The sequence below is a fragment of the Sciurus carolinensis genome, chromosome 5, assembly GCF_902686445.1.
Source record: "Sciurus carolinensis chromosome 5, mSciCar1.2, whole genome shotgun sequence".
In the NCBI taxonomy this organism is placed as follows: domain Eukaryota; kingdom Metazoa; phylum Chordata; class Mammalia; order Rodentia; family Sciuridae; genus Sciurus; species Sciurus carolinensis.
The window spans coordinates 146,235,225-146,253,009 of NC_062217.1; the positions used below are offsets into that span (position 1 = coordinate 146,235,225).

The 17,785-nt window shown below is 49.2% G+C and overlaps 1 protein-coding gene across 2 annotated transcripts in view; it reads right to left on the reverse strand.

Annotated features, from left to right (window-relative positions):
- Nucleotides 1-4,155: 4,155 nt before the first annotated feature.
- The window catches only part of Rrp12 (ribosomal RNA processing 12 homolog), a 31,743-nt gene continuing 18,113 nt past the window's right edge, over nucleotides 4,156-17,785 (reverse strand). Inside the window, exons 19-34 of one of the 2 annotated variants that reach the window (XR_007108859.1) lie at nucleotides 17,518-17,585; nucleotides 16,760-16,853; nucleotides 15,702-15,860; nucleotides 15,485-15,565; nucleotides 15,176-15,281; nucleotides 14,880-14,987; nucleotides 14,189-14,346; nucleotides 12,401-12,492; nucleotides 12,080-12,238; nucleotides 11,786-11,961; nucleotides 11,445-11,570; nucleotides 9,888-9,937; nucleotides 7,213-7,279; nucleotides 5,715-5,782; nucleotides 5,313-5,421; nucleotides 4,156-4,628 (exon numbers count right to left, since the gene is read on the reverse strand). Coding sequence is in view for 1 of the 2 variants with exons in the window: in XM_047554126.1 (XP_047410082.1) it covers nucleotides 4,526-4,628; nucleotides 5,313-5,395; nucleotides 5,715-5,782; nucleotides 7,213-7,279; nucleotides 9,888-9,937; nucleotides 11,445-11,570; nucleotides 11,786-11,961; nucleotides 12,080-12,238; nucleotides 12,401-12,492; nucleotides 14,189-14,346; nucleotides 14,880-14,987; nucleotides 15,176-15,281; nucleotides 15,485-15,565; nucleotides 15,702-15,860; nucleotides 16,760-16,853; nucleotides 17,518-17,585 (1,698 nt within the window). In the remaining variant the exon portion in view is untranslated. The remainder of the gene's footprint in view (nucleotides 4,629-5,312; nucleotides 5,422-5,714; nucleotides 5,783-7,212; nucleotides 7,280-9,887; nucleotides 9,938-11,444; nucleotides 11,571-11,785; nucleotides 11,962-12,079; nucleotides 12,239-12,400; nucleotides 12,493-14,188; nucleotides 14,347-14,879; nucleotides 14,988-15,175; nucleotides 15,282-15,484; nucleotides 15,566-15,701; nucleotides 15,861-16,759; nucleotides 16,854-17,517; nucleotides 17,586-17,785) is intronic. The other variant, XM_047554126.1, reaches the window with a different exon arrangement.

Below are 17,785 nucleotides of genomic sequence, written 5' to 3' on the forward strand. Positions count from 1 at the left end.
AACTTGCAGAACTTGCAGAGGAGTCATAAGGACTGCATAGCCTATTCCTGGCACCATTCACAAACCCATCTGCCCACCAGCCGTGCCTCAGATCCTCTCTGAAATTGTGACTTTAAATGATCAGCTCTGTAATTGGTACCTAAGGGTCTTCAGGATGACATCCCTGGAATTTGGATATCACACTGCCCTCTAGAAGTTATACCCTTCAAATGCACACATGATGGACAGGATTAGTTATCCGTACAAGGCTCCAGAGAGAACATGCTCTTTCCCTGGTGAGAGCCGGAAGAGCTCTGCCTGGAAATTCAATCCAGGCATGCCTGCATGTGAAGGAAGCAGGGGCCTAATTAAACCTCAGAAAAGCTTCTCCACAACAGGAAAGTGACTGCAGTCTGGGAGACACCAGAAAGGATCTGCTGGCTCAGGAGCACAAACCACGAATAGGCTGCAATGAGAATGGGCCCAATATGCAATCAAATCCCCAGGAGACAAAACTGTCCCTTCTCAATGACATTACCAATATATCACTTGTAGGATTCCCTTTGCCCTGTTTTATACTAAAATAGATTGATTTTCAATGCAAGGTAGAATATTTCCTAAACAGTCACTGAGTATCTTGGGCAATTTTATTTCTCACAAATTAATAAATTACACTTTTGAATAGGCCCCTTGGTCTGGGTTTTTCTCTGAACTTGATCCTGGTTTTAGACTTACAGGGCTCTGGAGTGCGTATCTGGTGGCAAGCCATCGAACCCTCCACCCGATCTTCATATTTGCTGATTGGCTACAGCCTTAAAATCCTGTTCTAGTGTTTCTGTGATCAGTCAGTGGAACCTGGGATGGGAAGAGGAAACCTGCCACTGTGGCCCTGGCCTTGGATGACTCGGCTGTTCTCTTAACAGCATGGTAACTGTTTCTAATGGCAGCAGCTACACTAAGCATAATTTCAGGAAATGGCAAACCATCTTATGTTGTCCCAAATCAGGGTTATTTTCTGGAGTACAGTCATCTATCTATTCATAATAATGTATATCAAAAATAGAACAAGGAGTATTCATCATGTCACTAGCTTATGCACGATGCAGCATCTAGTGATGACTTTAAATTCCTGCGTAAGCAAGGAGCGACATACTTTTGAACTCAAAGATCTTTTATAAATAAACTGAGCTATGCCCCTTGGACAGACATTTTAAACTGGGCCATTCAAAATGATATTTATAGGGGCTGGGGAGATAGCTCAGCAGGTAGAGTGCTTGCCTTGTAAGCACAAGGCCCTGGGTTCGATCCCCAGCACCCAAAAAAAAAAAAAAAAAAAGACCAAAATGATATTTATGAATAACAGAATGAATCAAACACCATTACCCTATGTAAATGTATGATTACACAAATGGTATGCTGTTACTCCATGTACAAACAGAAACAACATGTATCCCATTTGTTTACAATAAAAATAAATTTAAAAAATTAAAAAACTGAAAATCACTGAAAAAATGATATTTATGAAGTGTTTACATAGGGTAAAAAATTTGTTGTAGTCAAGTGCAAATTTAGAAAATAAACTTGCATTTAAAAACTATATTTTTATATTAAAAATAGGCCCCATATAGAAAAAAAATAGGAATGAAATACACTAGGGTTAAATGAGAATTTGGTGGACAGATTCTAGGTCTCCTTTTACTTTTCTGTTTTTTCATAGATATTCTGTGAAAATTTGTTAATTTTATAGCAAAATAAGAAGATATTTTAATTATTTAGATTATATTTTGAAGAAACATAAGCAACCAAAGGGGAAAAACTTGGGAGACCCTCAGGAGTGAAGAGAGAGGCTACTGGAACATCAAAAGCAAATTTCTCATGTGTTACAAATAAAACAGAAAAAAATACCCTCTCTGGGCTGATCAGACTGCAAGAAAGACTAAGGACCTAGTAAGATAGCCACTGGTAGCAGTGAACCTCCAGAATTGTCACCACCAAGCCTCTGCCACAACCATAAGAAGGGAACAGGAAGTGGGGAACTGGACTAACCTGACTTGCCCATGTTCAGAAGTGTCACAGCAGGGACACACTCAGTGTGTCTTTGCCAATCCCCAGGGCCCAACCACCTTGGCTTTTTTGGTTGTCAGGCAAGGTGTAATCTGTCTATTATTTGAGAATGAGCAGACAGACAGACCCAGAAAAATCTCAACAGTTTGACATCACCAAAAGCATAATGAAATTAAAACAGTAAATCTGAATCTTAGTGGAAGTTCTCAAGTTTTCTATTTGCCCTGAAACTGAATGACTCTTGTGTTGATGAACACTCCTAAGATCCCCCTTCACCCCACTGGTGACCCAAAAGCAGTATTGACTTCTGTAACATGTTTAAAGCACTTGAAGTTTTTGGGGCAGATTAATTTTTGCCTCTGCAGCAAAATAATTTGCATTTCAAGTCTACTTCCGGAAGAATATGGAGTCAGGCACATCACTAATACCAACCTTTCTAGGTCACCTGCCCCTCCCACCTTTAAAAGAAAACAGCTTCCTGGGAAATAAGTGATAATATGCAGGCCAGCTTCAAACTTCCTTTCATAATGATGTCAATACCAGGCAACTGGCTCGCACCTCTCCCTACTTCACAAGACTCCCTAGCATATGCTTCATTACCTGAGAAAGGACAGGGACAGTGAAAAACTGGGACTGGATAATTTGACGCACCTTATGTACAAGGTGTACTAACAGCAGTCATGGTTAGATCACCTTTGCACATCCTTAGTGGTCACTTTTTTTTTTTGGTACTGGGGATTGAACCCAGGGGCACTTAACTGCTGACCACATCCCCAGCTCTTTTTATTTTTCCTTTTGAGACAGGGTCTCATTAAGTTGCTTAGGGCTTCACTAAATTACTGAGGCTGGCCTTGAACTTGTGATCCTCCTGCCTCAGCCTCTTGAGTCAGGATTAAAGGTGTGTGCCACCTCGCCCTGCAATGGTCACCTCTTTTGACCAACTTTCTTGCTTGTTCTCTAATCCCAGATTTCTGTTAACAAGGAATGTGAACAGTGCCATCTCTGGGGGAAGTGTGGTTCCTCTCAGATTCCCAGCCCAAGACCACTGGGAGGTCTTTGAGGGTATTGGATCTAGTTAAGACTCAAGTCTTGGAGAATGAATGGAACAGTATCAAGGGACATGCTACTAAAGGAACATGCTACTAGAAGGTATATAGCACCTCCTGGAAGCACTACTGGAACAAAAGGCATTGAACCAGAATGGAAACTATCAAGGAATGTGTATATGGTTTCATCTCACAAGAATGAGGCAGAAAAACTCATAAATCAAGTGTCAGGGAACAAAGCATATTCCTCATTGGGGTGTAGGGATAGCCCAGTAGTTCTTTGCTTCTGGTTGCTGTTGGGAAAGCATACCCAAGGAGACCCTTGTCAGGCACACTGGCACACACCTATAATCCCAGCGACTTGGGAGGCAGGAGGATTACAAGTTCAATGCCAGCCTCAGAAACTTAGTGAGATTTTCAGCAACTCAGTGAGAAAATGTTCCAAAATAAAAAATATAAAGGGTTGGGGATGTAGCTCAGTAGTAAAACCCCTCTGGTTTCAATCCCCAGTACAAAAAAAAAAAAAAAAAAGGACCCTGGGCTGATGGGATAAGTGACCTCAAGAGCTCAAGAGCGTGGAAGGTCTGCATCAGACCAACAAAGATGGACTAGTTGGAATCACACAGCACCATGACAGGATCTGGGAAACCAGTGTGTGGGCACAGGGAGATGGATAAACCAGGCTGCCCTGGGCACACAGAGGGGTTCAGTAAACCCTTGAATCAATGGACAAAAACACTAGGAAAGCCTTGTGCCCAGATGCAGCCAAAGCTGCAGGCTCTAACAGCTCTCAGCTGTTGCTTCCCTTCTGTTCCAAATCCCTTGTACTCAACCACAGTTCTAGGGGACCAGCCTCCTATTCTCTAAATGTCACTTTCTGACAGGGTTTGTAAAGTGTAGCTAGGGAGTTCTCTAACCACAGGTGGACTCTTGGACAAGTCGCAAGTTATGCCCTGGACTATATGTTGGGAATTGCACAAGAAAGGGGTCAAGTCACTGCAGCCAACAACCAGATACGTCCTTACCCTGGAGCAGGGAAGGCTCTGAAACAGTGTCGGGGCTAACACACAGTGATGCACATTTATTCTGCACCTAGTCACAGCAGATCTCACACAGGCAGACCGTGGCCAGGCTGAGTGCCATGTGGCTCTGGAGGAAAAGATCCAGCTTGGCAGCTCATGGTCACTCTGGCAGAAAGACTGCTTTACAGGGCCTACTCAGAGGCAGTGAGGCCATAGTCCCATCCCCAGGAACTGGGGATGTCTCCAAAAGGCAGTTTCCATTTGGTGCTTCCAAAATCCTGGGTACTTCTGGGAGCTAAGCCCTGGTTCCAAAAAGTCATTCTGAGTCCAGGCATGGAGCTGATGTCAACCAGCTTAGGATCTGAAGAGGGGGCCTCAAGATAGACCAAAAAGCAGCCCAGGGGCACTGGGGCTTCAGGGTCTGCGATCCTTTCTGCAGAGTTTATGTCCCAACTGGGACCCCCTCTGGGCAGCTTTCACCAGACCTTTAAACTGCCCCTGTAGCTTCACCTTCTTCCTGCAAGGACAAGGAAGAGAAGGGTCACAACAGGTGGATTCCTTTCCTCATAATGTCAAATGATGGCCACCCCCAGCACCAGCAGAGACAGGAAGAAGGGGGCTGACAGGATGGGAGCACATGAACGGGGTCAATTCTGTGCAGCCCCGGCTTCTACATGGCATGTGTCCTGCCCAGGCTGTTCCACTCTGGCACGACACCTACTGGAAACAGCCCTCCACTCCAGTGCTCCTCAAAAGGACAGAGAAGGCCGAAGTTCACTCTATCCACCATTCTTCTTTCTAAAGGTAACTTTCAGTCAGCAGACTGAAGTTTAGAACCCCATTTACCAGTAACATGCGTTTACCAAGTATTCCTACGTGGCATCTTATATGGCCCTCACACCTAACTCAAAGAATCCTATTTAATGCCCAAAGTGGAAATAATTCTCATTTCCCAACAAGGGGATTAGACAAGCAAATTACCCAAAGCTATTACAGAAATTACGAGCGTATAAAGTACATATATACCAGAAAATCTCTGTATTGAAAAATCATGTTTAAAAAAGCAACACACAACTTGGTACCAACTATATGTAGGTACATGCTAAATGAAAAAAAAAATTCTGGAAGAGACCTGGGCAACTAAGTTGATAGCTCAGTGAGAAGAGTGCCCGCCCCTGAACTGCCCCAGACCTCACCATACCTGCGGTTGAGCTTTGTTCTGTTGAGGGGGATGTAGGCATAGGGATCGAGCCGACCTTTCTTCTTCACATCGCCCTTTGCCTTCTGCTCATCCAGAGAAACAGAGTTAGCTAGGAGTGTGGGGTTCCCATCACTACCCCCACTGACTCGACAGACCCCATGACCTCCCTTCCCTTCATTTTCTGCCTTGGATGGCACCCAAGAGCTTCTGTGGCCCTAGAAAGCCATTTACCAAGGCTCCCAAGTTCAGAGGTCAACAAGACCTGGGTATGCCACTTCTTCCCTGGCCTGTCTACTTCCATGAAGGTGCCTCACTATGACAGTGATAGGTATAGCTCCTTCTCACCCTCCCAGGCACCCATCCATTACCAGGAGACCCCATGCTCCCACCTGCAGCCCTTACCTTGGACTTGTATTCAGCCCCAGGAGTGGCTTTCTTGCCCATGGGACGATGGATGCCAGAGCCTCCAGCTGTGGGGAGAACACAGAGATCACAAGTCAGAGCCATGTTAGCCTCCTCCTGGAGGACAAGGGACCTCTTTTCCAGAGGGCTGCTGCAGAAAAGATGAACACAGGCCAGGAACTTGACTATGTCCTTACCAGCAAGGATGAAGTCCTTCCTGAGGGAGGGTCTGCACAGTGATTGACAGACCACTAGGCTCTTCAGACTGACCCAGAATCCTAGAGGCCGATTAGGGACCTGTGGTATCCTCTACCAACATAAAATGACCCACATTCTCCAAAGTTATACCTGCTCCAATTCTAGAAAAATGTGATTTTTATTTATTTATTTTTGTGCTAGTAGGGACTGAACACGGGGTTTTCAGGATGTTAGGCAAGTGCTCTACCCTTGAGCTACATCCCCAGCCTGGACATGGGGTTTGTGGTCAGTGCACCAAGGTTCAACCCTGAGCTCTGCCACTCAGTTCTAACCTCAGGCAGGCCTCTCAGCATTAAAGGTTAAGGTCTCTTAACCTCCACTGTAAGATAGGGCATTTTCAGATTCCCCACTGTTTTCTCATTTGGGCTTCACACCTGTACTTCAAGATACAAAGGCAGTTGTTAATCCCATTGTACAAAGGTTAGAACTGTAGCTTAGGGAAATCAGAGTCCTTGCCCAAGGTCAGCTTATCTACAGCTTGGACTTCAACACACTCATGGATGGAATGCTACAATGCCAACTCTGAAGGACTCTCTACGAAGACCAACAGGAACCCTTTTTTACAGAAATGACAGAAAGGCAGTGTGACTGGACCAAAGTCACACAGCTAAGCAGCAGCTAAACTGACACTTCCTGCCCCATCAACTGGTACTGCTGCCTCTGCCCACCACATCATCTCAGAGCATTGCAGGTAAGCAGGGCCTCAGCTTGTGGGTACAGAAGGGAGCCACAAGATTCTCCACCAGGGTTAGGATGTTGTGCGGCTCAGGGGGCCTGCTCCTAGAAGCAAAGTCTTCCCACAGAGCCTTTGGCCTTCAGATGTAAAGCAAGGGCTCTGCTTTAAGGGCTTTGGGGCAGGGCCCTGCAGGGGCACCTTGGGAGGAAGAAAGCAGAAAAATCACCTTGGCATTTCTAGTAGCTTCTCTGGGGGTTAACCTAGGGGCTCAGAAGTAAACATAGAAGGGAACTTCAATGGGGGATCAGACCCAATACTAATCTACCCAAGTCCTGTCAACCCAGACCAGGGTAAGTGAGCAGCACTGGGCTCAGGAAGGGTGGGGGTCATGTGCACGCGCCTTCTCAACCCTGGCTCCCTACTCCCACCCAGCTCAGTTCTGTCAGCCAATCTGAGTGCAGGCAGGCTGCACAAACTCAGGGCTCTGCATCCCTCCCTGCCTCTCCCCTGCCTGGTGTAGGTGACAGAAATCAGTGTTCCAAAATAGAGGAGTGGAAGCCTCACCTTGGTACTGAGGGGGCATCTCTAGCTCCTCTTCCTCAGCCTCTTTCTGCTGCTTACGCTTCTTCTTCTATGAAAAAAAGGTAGTAATAAGCAGGGAGTTAACCCTATGTAAATTTATGATTACACAAATGGTATGCCTTTACGCCATGTACAGACAGAGAAACAACATGTATCCCATTTGTTTACAATAAAAAGAAAAAAAAAAAAAAAAAAAAAGCAGGGAGTTAGTAAAAAGGGACGTAATCATGTTCACTAATGACATCAAGATCATCAGCAGTAACCTACATTGAGTATGAGTGTCCCTCCCCTACTTAAAGAAAAGGAAACAAAGGCCCTGAGAGGGCAGGTAACTGTCCTGGATCACACAGTGAAGCTCTAGTTCATGTCCTGACTGTGGCCTGCCTCTCCACACTGACTCCACTCCAGGGACATTGGATGCCCATCTGGCACTCTAAAGCCTGTCCAGCCTGATTTCCTAACAGGGAAAATGAGGTCCTAGACCTCTCTGGAGGGAAGGATTTTACCAGCTCTTTAATTAACGCAAACTCCACTCAACCTTTCCCACGGGTTACTAGTGCACTGAGCCCTCACTCAGTGCCAGGCCTTGGGGACCTGGGGGACAGGGCCCAGTTCTAGTGTTCCAGGGGCTGGTGGGAGACCCCTGCCCAAGCTAGTTACTACAGTCCCTCAACATTAGAGTCCTACCAGTATGAGCCAATAATAAGGACACATGGAATCAACCAATTATATCCTACAGCAAGTGGTGAACACCCACTACATGCCCGGCACTGCACTAGGCTATGCAGGGAGGAAGGCCAGCCCTGGTTCCGCTACCCACTGGAAGCCTCATGAAACCGGAGACTCCTGGGACTCCAAAGGCACATAAGCTCCAAGGCCAGGGGTGCCAGGGAGAGGGACCAGAAGTAACAGGCTGGAGCACACAGGCACTAGTTGCACTGGCTGTGTAGCCCAGCACAGCGGAAACCCAGTGGAGACCAGAAAGTGTTCCAAGGAAGTGTGACTTTGGCTGCTCTGTGGAGGATGATGCCTGGGATGATTTGTGGTTCAGCTGACACAAAGGCCAGCTCAACCCACTGGACTTCCACTGAGGCTGCAACTTGCACCCCAGCATATCAGCCTTCCACAACTGTAGAGGGAGGAGAAGGACTAGGCAACGGTACACAAGAAAACTGCTGGGGTGTCGGTGCAGGAGCTGACTTGTCATTAGCCAGCCAGGGAGTGTGGCCACTCTGGGTTCCCTTATCTCAAGGTACCTCAGTTCTGCCCTGCTCAGGAGCCATCCTCAGAGGGCCATGGTCAGTGCCCCTGGCCAGGAATTAGTAGATTGCTGAGGGACTACAAAGCCACACGAGAACATGCTGAAGAAACCAGGGAGGCCTTGACAGAAAAAGATTTCCAAGAAAATGCATAATGATTATAAAGAAGAGCTGTGACTTACTTAGGATCACTAAATGCCAAGCACATTACTGAGAAACCAGAATTTGAGCCCAGGCAGTTCTGGGGCCAGGACATACTCATTCATAGGCTACTAGTGCTGCCTGGAAAGTAAAACCAGATGGTGGCTGAAGGTGGCCATGGAGGGGCAGATCTCAGACCAGGGAAAGGAAGAACTCCCAGTCGAGGGAGCTACGCCACACTAAAACAGGCTTTGGGGGAGTCAGGGAGGGTTTTTAACCAGAAGCAACATGCTACTGCTCCAGAGCATCCTTGAGGGACTTCCTGCATCAGGGGCCTTCATTTTTTCTTTTCCTCTAGCACCAGGGATTGAACCCATGCATGCTAGGCAAGTGCTCTACCACTGAGCTATATCCCCAGCCCTTTTTATTCTGAGATAGGGTCTCACTAAGTTGCCCAGGTTGGCCTTAAACTTGTAATCCTCCTGCTTCAGTCTCCTGAGCATCTGGGATTATAGGTCACCAAGCCTATGTACACCATCAAGCCCTACTGCATCAGGGGTCTTCTAAGATCCTTAGTCACTCTAACCCCATGAGTCTCTTCTTGCCTGGTTTTCACCCAGTTTTCCAAACAGCAATCTGTACTGTTATGGCACTTAGTAGCTCCTTGGGAAGAGGTGAGCAGAGGGCACTTGGCAAGGTATGTGGGAAACTGGGAAGTTTACTACAGGTCAGATTCTGTACTGATGTACTTTGCATGCCCAGTCTGATCACAATGTCCCAATAATTCTATGAGGCGGTCTACTTACAATTCCATTTTACAGACCAGAAACTGAGACTTGGAAAGGTTAGCCTGAGCCAAGATGTGAAACCAGAGCCCACCTCTTTAGCACCAGTACTACTGCACCCCCAACTAGACAGCTATGGCCTAAGAATGATGCCCAGGGGGGCCAGATGAGCTGGGCATAGTCTGGAAGGACAGGGACAAAGAAACAGCTCCAGTATGTTCCCAGAAATGGTATTTGCCCTTGGAGCTACGGCCACCTCTGCCCTTGCAGCCTGCACAGCACATGCCTTCCATGCAGATGCAGGGCCATTTTTTCTTCAACTGAAGGACACATGGGGTGCTTTGAGCATCCAACCCTTGAGGACCCACTGAGTATTCAAAGAGCAGAGCAGGTGCAATGCCTCCAAGGGGCGAGCAAGAAGTTGTGGGGCCTAAGCTGAGGCCCAGGCCCTCTGACAATAGGAACTACTCACACTTCTGACGCCCACGTCCTCCATCAGGTCAGCCATCTCTTCATCCTCACCTGGTGTCAAAAGGAAAACAGGCCTGTGAATACTCAGGGTGCCCCCAACTCACCCTTTCCTCCTGGCTCACCAGGATGAGGGGGTGCCAACTCCAACCCCAGAAAATTGCCTTCCTCAGATCTGTCCTTCTGTGGGAGACAAGACCCCTGAAGACTGCCCCCTTTTTCTCATCATAGGCTGCAGGGATAATAGCCCCTGAGGAAAGTGGTGATCCAACTTTAGAGGTAAATACAGTTTTGAGACTCAAAGTCCTAGGTTTCCTGGGGAGTCTGCCCAGACCCACACATGCCCCCTTTTCCAGAAGGACTGCTTGATCTTCCTACATGAGAATTTTTTTGGGGGGAAGTGGGGGTGGTACTGGGGACTGGGGTGCTCTACCACTGAGTTACAACCCTAGCCCTTTTTATTTTTAATTTTCAAACAGGATCTTGCTAAGCTGCCCAGACTGGTCTCCCATTTACAATCTCCTTGTTTTTGCCTATCCGGTAGCTGCATGCCCCACTGTGCCCAGTTTGAAAATCTTTTCTCCCCCTCTACATGCCAAGCACCTTGTGGGCACATAAGAAGTATGAAGTCAACCATTTGGAGGGAAAAGAGATCCAGCAAAGTCAAGCAACAACCAAGATAATAAAGAGACCCTGTGACTAGATGCTGAAAACAGGGCAGTCCCTTGACTTATAGGAGTCTTGTGAGAATAAGGCCTGACACTTGAGGTGCCCTGCAAACGCCAAGGACCTCAGCTAAATCCTAAAGAGAGGGGAGGCTTTGGGAAAGGCAGAAAGGCAGAAAGGGAGATAGGGAGGGGCTTTTTTTAGCATCAGGAAGTGCTGGGGACCAAGAGGACAGGAAACTGGAGAGTGCAAAGGGATGAGAGGGGAGCACAGGAGACCAGGTACAGAAACCCATGTGTGCTGTGTACATTCTTCACTTCATCTTCCTAACAACCCTGTGAAGAGGGGACAGTGTCGGCATCATGTCTATCTGGAGTTAAGGACACAGAAGCAAAGAGATCTTAAATAAGTGTCCACAGACATACTGCTAGCAAGTGAGGTGCAGGGGAAGCCCTGCGAGTACCAGTTAGTAGGGCCAGCGAGTCCAGGGCCTGGGGCTCAGCTGTGGAAACCAAAGCACCTCAAAGGTAGAATTTATTTTATTTTTCAGTGCTAGAAATAGAACCCAGGGTCTCACGCATACTACACAAGAGTTCTACCATTGAACTAGATGCCCAGCCCTTTTTAATTTTTACTTTTGGGGACAGGGTCTTGCTAAGTTGCCAAGGCTGGCCTTGAAATTGGGATCCTTCTGCCTCAGTCTCTCAAGTCGCTGGGATTACAGGCATGTGCCACCATGCCTGGCTCTCATTTCTGTTTACCAAGGCTTCTTTAATGAATGATCCTTGCACGGAAAGGTAAATGAACACCAAGTGGATGAATGAACGAATGCACAAGGGCAGCCCTGGCCTGGGCCAGAAGCAACTGCATTCCCACAGCAGGTGTGTGGCCCCACCTTTAGTGGTGTCCTCTTCTTCCACCTTGTCACCGCCTTCCTCCTCCCGTATAATCAGTCGGCCATCAGCGCTCACCTTGAAGCCATGGTCCTTCTTCTTGCTTCGGCCAGGCCCAGGCTGTGTGGCTGGTATGGGCAGAGTTTGGCATGAGAAGGAGGAAGTCCAGTCCTAACCCACTGGCACCCTCCTCAGAACCAACATGCGAGGTCTGTGCTCCCAACTGCCTCTCAGCTCCTACCCACTGACCTGTCACAGAAGCTACTCCCTGCCCACCTTCCAAGAACCCAGCACCAGGGCAAATCAGTTTTCAAAGCTCAAGGGCCAGCCACTTCTTTCTTACCAAGGACTCGCTGGGCCACCTTGGGATCCAGGAAGTTAAGGGGCTCATCCCCTCCACCCTCCTTCAGCCATGCCTGGCTCCTCTGTCGTGCCAGCTTCCGCTGCTCTTTGCTGCGGCCTCTTTCCTCCTCCTCATTGTCCTCTTCATCTTCTGAGTCAGCCAAAATCTCCTCAATGCTAAGGACAGAGAAGACCCAAGTCAGAGCACTCCCTGGAGAGGCAGGGGTCAGCTGGGCAATGCCTGGACAGACTCTGGGCAGAAGACCAGGACCCCAGGACCCTGCCATGGTCTCACCTGTCACCTTTACCCTGGGCAGACTCCTCCTTCTCTTCTTCCTCCTCCTCAGCAGCCTGGTTTAGGGCACGGTGCCTCTTGGCTCGGGTCTCAGCTTTCCGGATGTTTACCAGGACTTTGTGGTACTCCTCAGGCAGCAGCCCCTTCACCAACTCAAATCTGAGAATGGCAAAGAAGGGCTGGTGAGAGGCACTGGCCAGAGAGTACTCCTCAGAGGCAGGAGGTATTCAGGAACCATGGACCCTTCCCTGCAGTCCCTGGGGGGACTAGAAATCCTCAATCTGTGCTTTCTCCACCCCAACCCCATTAAAGTACACAGACCCAAATTTGCGGATGAATTTGGTGAACAGGTTCCGAAGCTTCATGCGGAAGTGCCGGCGCATGTCATCTGAAAGTTTCCCAATGGCTTCCATCTACCAGAGAAGAGCACCAGGGTATCAGGAGGAGAGTGCTATGCCTTCCATCCCACCCACCTCTCACTGATGTCCAGACCAGGGACACAGCAATCAGGTACAGTTAAAAGGGGAGGGTTTGAGTACCTCTCCTGGCTAACCCCTTGGTTCAATCATGCTTCCAGAATCTGGGTAGCCCCATCTTTCCCATAAATCCCCCCTTACAACACAATCCCTGACCACCCTTTCCAAGATGACAGCTTACGTCCTTTTTTGAGCATGGTCTAAGTTGCCCAGACTGACCTCAAACTCACAATCCTCAGCCTCCCAGCACCTGGGACTGCAGGTGTGCGTCACCACACCCGGCTGGCTCTAGCCTTTTTGAGCAGTGCTTCACTCTACCCGTGGTCTCTGACTCCTTGTAACTCAATAGGACAGATGTTATGACTGTACTTTGTAGATGACAAAATAAAGGAACAGTGTTACATGGCTGCTGAGTGGCCACAGGGACAGGAGTCTTACTCATGGAACCCATGGAGTCCACTTTCCTCTAACATCACAGGGATTCTCTGTCCCCTGCATCCCTTCTGTCATGTTGCGTTCTTTATCCAGCCTGGTTTGTGTGATATGTGAGAAGCAGATTTTATTATCTGCAGTCTCCCAAAGAGGTTGGCAAATAGGATTCCTACCACCCATCCTTTGAAGGGCTTTTATAAATGCTAATAACCCTATGATAGGTCCCTGCTCTAGCCATTTTCTCCATCCTCGGTTCTCAGTTAGGCCACAGGATTTGTAGAGCAGGGACAGGAAATGTTGATGCTCATCTGTCCCTTCCTGCCTCGAACCAAAAGCCAGACCTAAAGACAGCCAAGAGGGACCTGGCAGTCAAATGACTCAACCCAGCAGGACATAAGAAACTGAGGCAGTGGTACAGTGCAAAAGGTTAAGAGCTCTGTCCCACTTGCTGCAAGCCTGGGTTAGGCTCCTTCTGGGCAGGAAATGTCAGGAACCCACTAACAAAGGGTCCTTTGGACCCTCTGTGGACTAGTAGGTGCCCCAGCAGGGTTGTGCCAAGGAACCTTTCCAAATTTGGAAAAGTCAAAATATAAGATAGAGCTGGGCATGGGGGCCCACACCTATAATCCCAGAGACTTGGGAGGATCCTCAGAAGGACTGTAAGTTCAAGACCAATCTTTGAAATTTAGTGAGACACTGTCTCAAAATAAAAATAAAAAGGGCTGGGGATGTAGCTCAAGCTCAGTAGCAAAGCACCGCTGGGTTCAATTCCCAGTTTAAAACACACACACACACACACACACACACACACACACTGATTGAAAAAAAAAAAAAAAAAAAAAAAGACAAGTGGCCCTGCAGAGGGAAAAACCAACCAGAGTCTGAGTCCTGAGACTGTGACCCCTAGAAATCTCTGGCCTGATTCCTCATCTGTAGAAGGAGGGGTGGCTCTACCCATTGGTCTTTGCTCTATAGAGCACTAGCTTCCATGGAGGATACAAGGTGGGCAGTAAAGGGCAGACTGGGTACTGTGACCCTCCCTTGCCTTTACTGAGTTGGCATTTCCATATCAAGTTCTTTCCAGGGCTTCTTACTGACCTGCTTCTGCACAAAGCAACTATGGCTAAAGAGAAAGTTTGAAATTGCTGGCCTTGAGCACCCTGAGGGACACTGCCACCCACTGTGGGAAAGGGATCCTCACCACCAGCTGCACATGCTTGGCCAGATGCACCACGTCCATGACCACCACAGCCACCTTGATGAAGCCCAGTGCAGACTTGACCACGTCGCGGGTGCGGGAGGCCAGCAGCAGGCACACATTCTCCAGCAGCTGCTCCACGGTGCTGGTCCCCATCATTCCTGAGGGGAAGGGCCACTGTCAGAGACACCAGGACCCCACCCAGACCCAAGACTGCCCAAGGGCAGCTCCACCTGCCCCTGCCAGGCCAAAACTTAGTAGAGGCAAACATCTGGAGATTCTGTGTACCTGGTAGTTCTAATCACATTCCAAGAAGTGCCCTTGTGCCCTTTAGTCACCCGATGGTGGTTGACTCAAGATAAAAATAGAGGTTCTGAGAGGTCAGTAAAGTTGTTCAACATTTCACATGGCTGGCAGGAGCCAGGAGCAGGACCAAAAACTGGAAGTATGCCTACCCTACCCTCTTCACAACTGACGGGACACAGAGCAGCAGGGCCACACTGCTTCCTGCTAGAGCAGGTGTGAGGAGGCAGCCTCAGCACACCCACCAGGGGCAGCTGTGTGGGAAAGGAGACAGGGAGGCAGGCACCTCCTTACTGCCTTCTGACACCTTTCCCCATTCTGGTGGCCACCCTGTCCTAGGACATTTTCCTACCTAATGGCTTCCCAGGCCTTCGAGGAAGTAAATATTTACCTTTAAACTCGAAAAGGAGGTGGGTCAGGGCCAGGATGCTGCAGCTAACCATGGTCACCGGGCCCACAAGGCCTGGGTAGATCAGGATGAGGTAGCGCTGTAGGGCCTCTGGGGGCAGAAACCAGAATGAGTCACATGAGGACAGGGCCCCCAAAGAGAGAGGAGCAACCTGCCTGGAATCAGGGCAGGACAGGGCGCTCTCTCCACCTTTTCTCTTTGACAGGGGTTTTAAGGGGTACTCACCCACCCTACCACAAGCAAAGAATACCTCCTGGTTAACATCACCCAGGCCTCACCTTCCTGGTTGGAGCCAAACCGCAGGAAAGCGTGGCCCATCTCCACCAGCAGGGCGAAAGCATTCTTCCGTGCACCCACTGACACCTCCTTGGTGCACAGGATCACCTGGCCCAGACCATGTGCTCCCTGAGTCAGCCACCCTGGGGTGGCCTGCCCAGAGTACAGGGGCAAGTAAAGGCACCATGTGCCCAGGTGGCAAATTGAGCCCACCCTCACCACCATCACTGCCTTGCCCAGATTATGACAGGCACTGGGGACCATACCGCAGGAAACCCCCAAATGCACATACACCCACTCCCACACCTCACCTCCGGGACAAGGGCAGCAATGAACTCCTCGTGCTCAGATGACAGCTTCTTCACAATATGTATGAGGCACTTCAAACGGGGCTATGGGCAGGGGAACAGTCAGGAGCCCTTCTGTGCCAGCCCAACCCTGCAAACCTCCCTAGTGGCTCCTTTCCCAGTGTCCTCCCAGGAAATGACCCGTCCTTTCTTGGCAGAGCTGGCAGACTGGCACCCTCACCCTCTTGGCGGGAGAGGACGTGCTCCGCAGTGAGTCCAGCAGGGTTTTCTTCAGCTCGTCCAGGTGGGTCTGCACAAAGCGGGCCCCGGGTCCCTGGGGGCTGGCACAGACCTCCTCCAGTACACGGTAGGCCTTCTTCTGAACCCCATGGGCCTTGCTCTGTGGTCAGCACATGGAGGGCAGGGACAGATGAGAAAGGGGGCTGGGATCCACCCACCTTCCAGTGACATTCCCAGAGTGTCCACTGTGGCCAGCACTTGGAACCCAGAGAAGAAGCTAGCCCTGCCCATTTAGTCTGGAACTCATGAAACTTGGAACCCAGAGAAGAAGCTAGCCCTGCCCATTTAGTCTGGAACTCATGAAGTCTGACAAGAGGCCTGGTGGAGTATGGACAGCAAGGGGCTAACTCCTATGCTGGGAGTTCTTCTGCTCACCACCTCTAAATGATGCACATTCTAGCAGCACGGCTCTCCTCTGTCCCACTGACTCCCACTGTTCCTGGGATACCTTTCTTGAGTTGGGGCAACCCTAACCTGGACTTCTGTGTCCACTTTCAAGTTCCATCCCAGGATGCTTTTCACCCTAACTGCTATTAAACTACAGCAGTGGGGACCACTTTCAGGAGAGCACTGTTGATCTGCGTCCTGCACAGTTGTCAGTTATAGGGTAAATGCTTCAGACAGAGGAACCACCATATGCAAATGTGCACATGGCACCTGCTCTGTCTCAGACCCTTAAAGCAGTCCCACGAGGCTGCAGTGGGATGAGGGTGAGGAGGGCTGGGAGGGATAAAGGTCAGCCCAGACCAGAATGGGCCTAGTGACTGAGCAGGCAAAGGAGCACAGCCTGTTCTACAAGAGACACCTTAGCAGAAGATGTTGCATTTCAGTTGAGCCTTGGCACCTATGTTGACAGATAGGCAGGACACAGAACAAGGGGAAGCCATGGCAGAAAACACAGACTAGACTGATCTGGGCAAGCAGCAAAGGATGAAGAATGAAAACAGGCCCACCTTCCTGAAGCCCCATCTCCCACAGATGAGCTTGGGTGGGGCTCACCTCCAGGTAGGGTCGGATGGTGGAGTACAGCTTGCTGATGGCAGCTTCATCAGCATGAGGGGCCAAGGCCACAACCAGGTCCAGGACAGACAATCTGCTCAGAATAGCAGACAAAAAAGAAGTTAAGGGGGGGGCTGGAGAAGAGACAAGCTATCAGTGTTCTTATGTCTACAAGAATGTGGGCAAGGGCTGGGGATATAGCTCAGCTGGTAGAGTGCTTGCCTTGCATGCACAAGGTCCTGGGTTCAATCCCCAGCACCACAAAAAAAAAAAAAAAAAAAAAAAGTGAGAAAAGTCACAGTGAAGACAAAGGGTCTTGAAGGAATTTGTGAGCAATAATCATCATTAGCACCTAAACGAGCATTCACAATGTACCAATCACAGTTCCTGGTGCTTTATAAATGCCAACTCCTTGAGCCTCAAAGAGTATTCAAAAGCAGGTACTGTTATCATAGCCATTTTACAGATGAGAACTCAGAAGCACAGAGTGGGTAAATCATCTGTCTAAAGCCACACAGCCCATAAGCGGTAGGATTGGGAACCGAATGCAGGCAGTGTTTTCCAGGGTCCTCGTGCCTCCCTTGCAAGCAAAAGGGACTCTCAGGAAGAAGGAACTGTCCAACTCTCGGTAGAGCTGGGGCACTCAATATCTTAAGACTTCCCCAAAGAATTTCAGAGTGAACCCACAGGGTTTCTGCTAGATACCCCTCCAGCTCCCTGAGCTGCCCAGTTCAAGTGGGGAAGCCTGAACACATTACCTGGTGAAGTCGGAGCTGGCAGGGTCAAGCACCTTCTCACTGGCTTTCTCCAGGAAACCATTCACCAACTGGCAGACCCAGAGAAGAGAAAAAGAAAGGAGCAGTAGCAGCAAGTCCCAGAGTGGCTTCCCCATTTAGGAGCCTTAGGCACAGCCCAAACCATATCTGCTGTATGTGGTCCCATTTTCCAGATGGCAGAAACCCATGTGACCCTGGGAGGTGGTGACTCATCTTTTCCCAATGATGCTCCCAATCATGCTCACCTGAG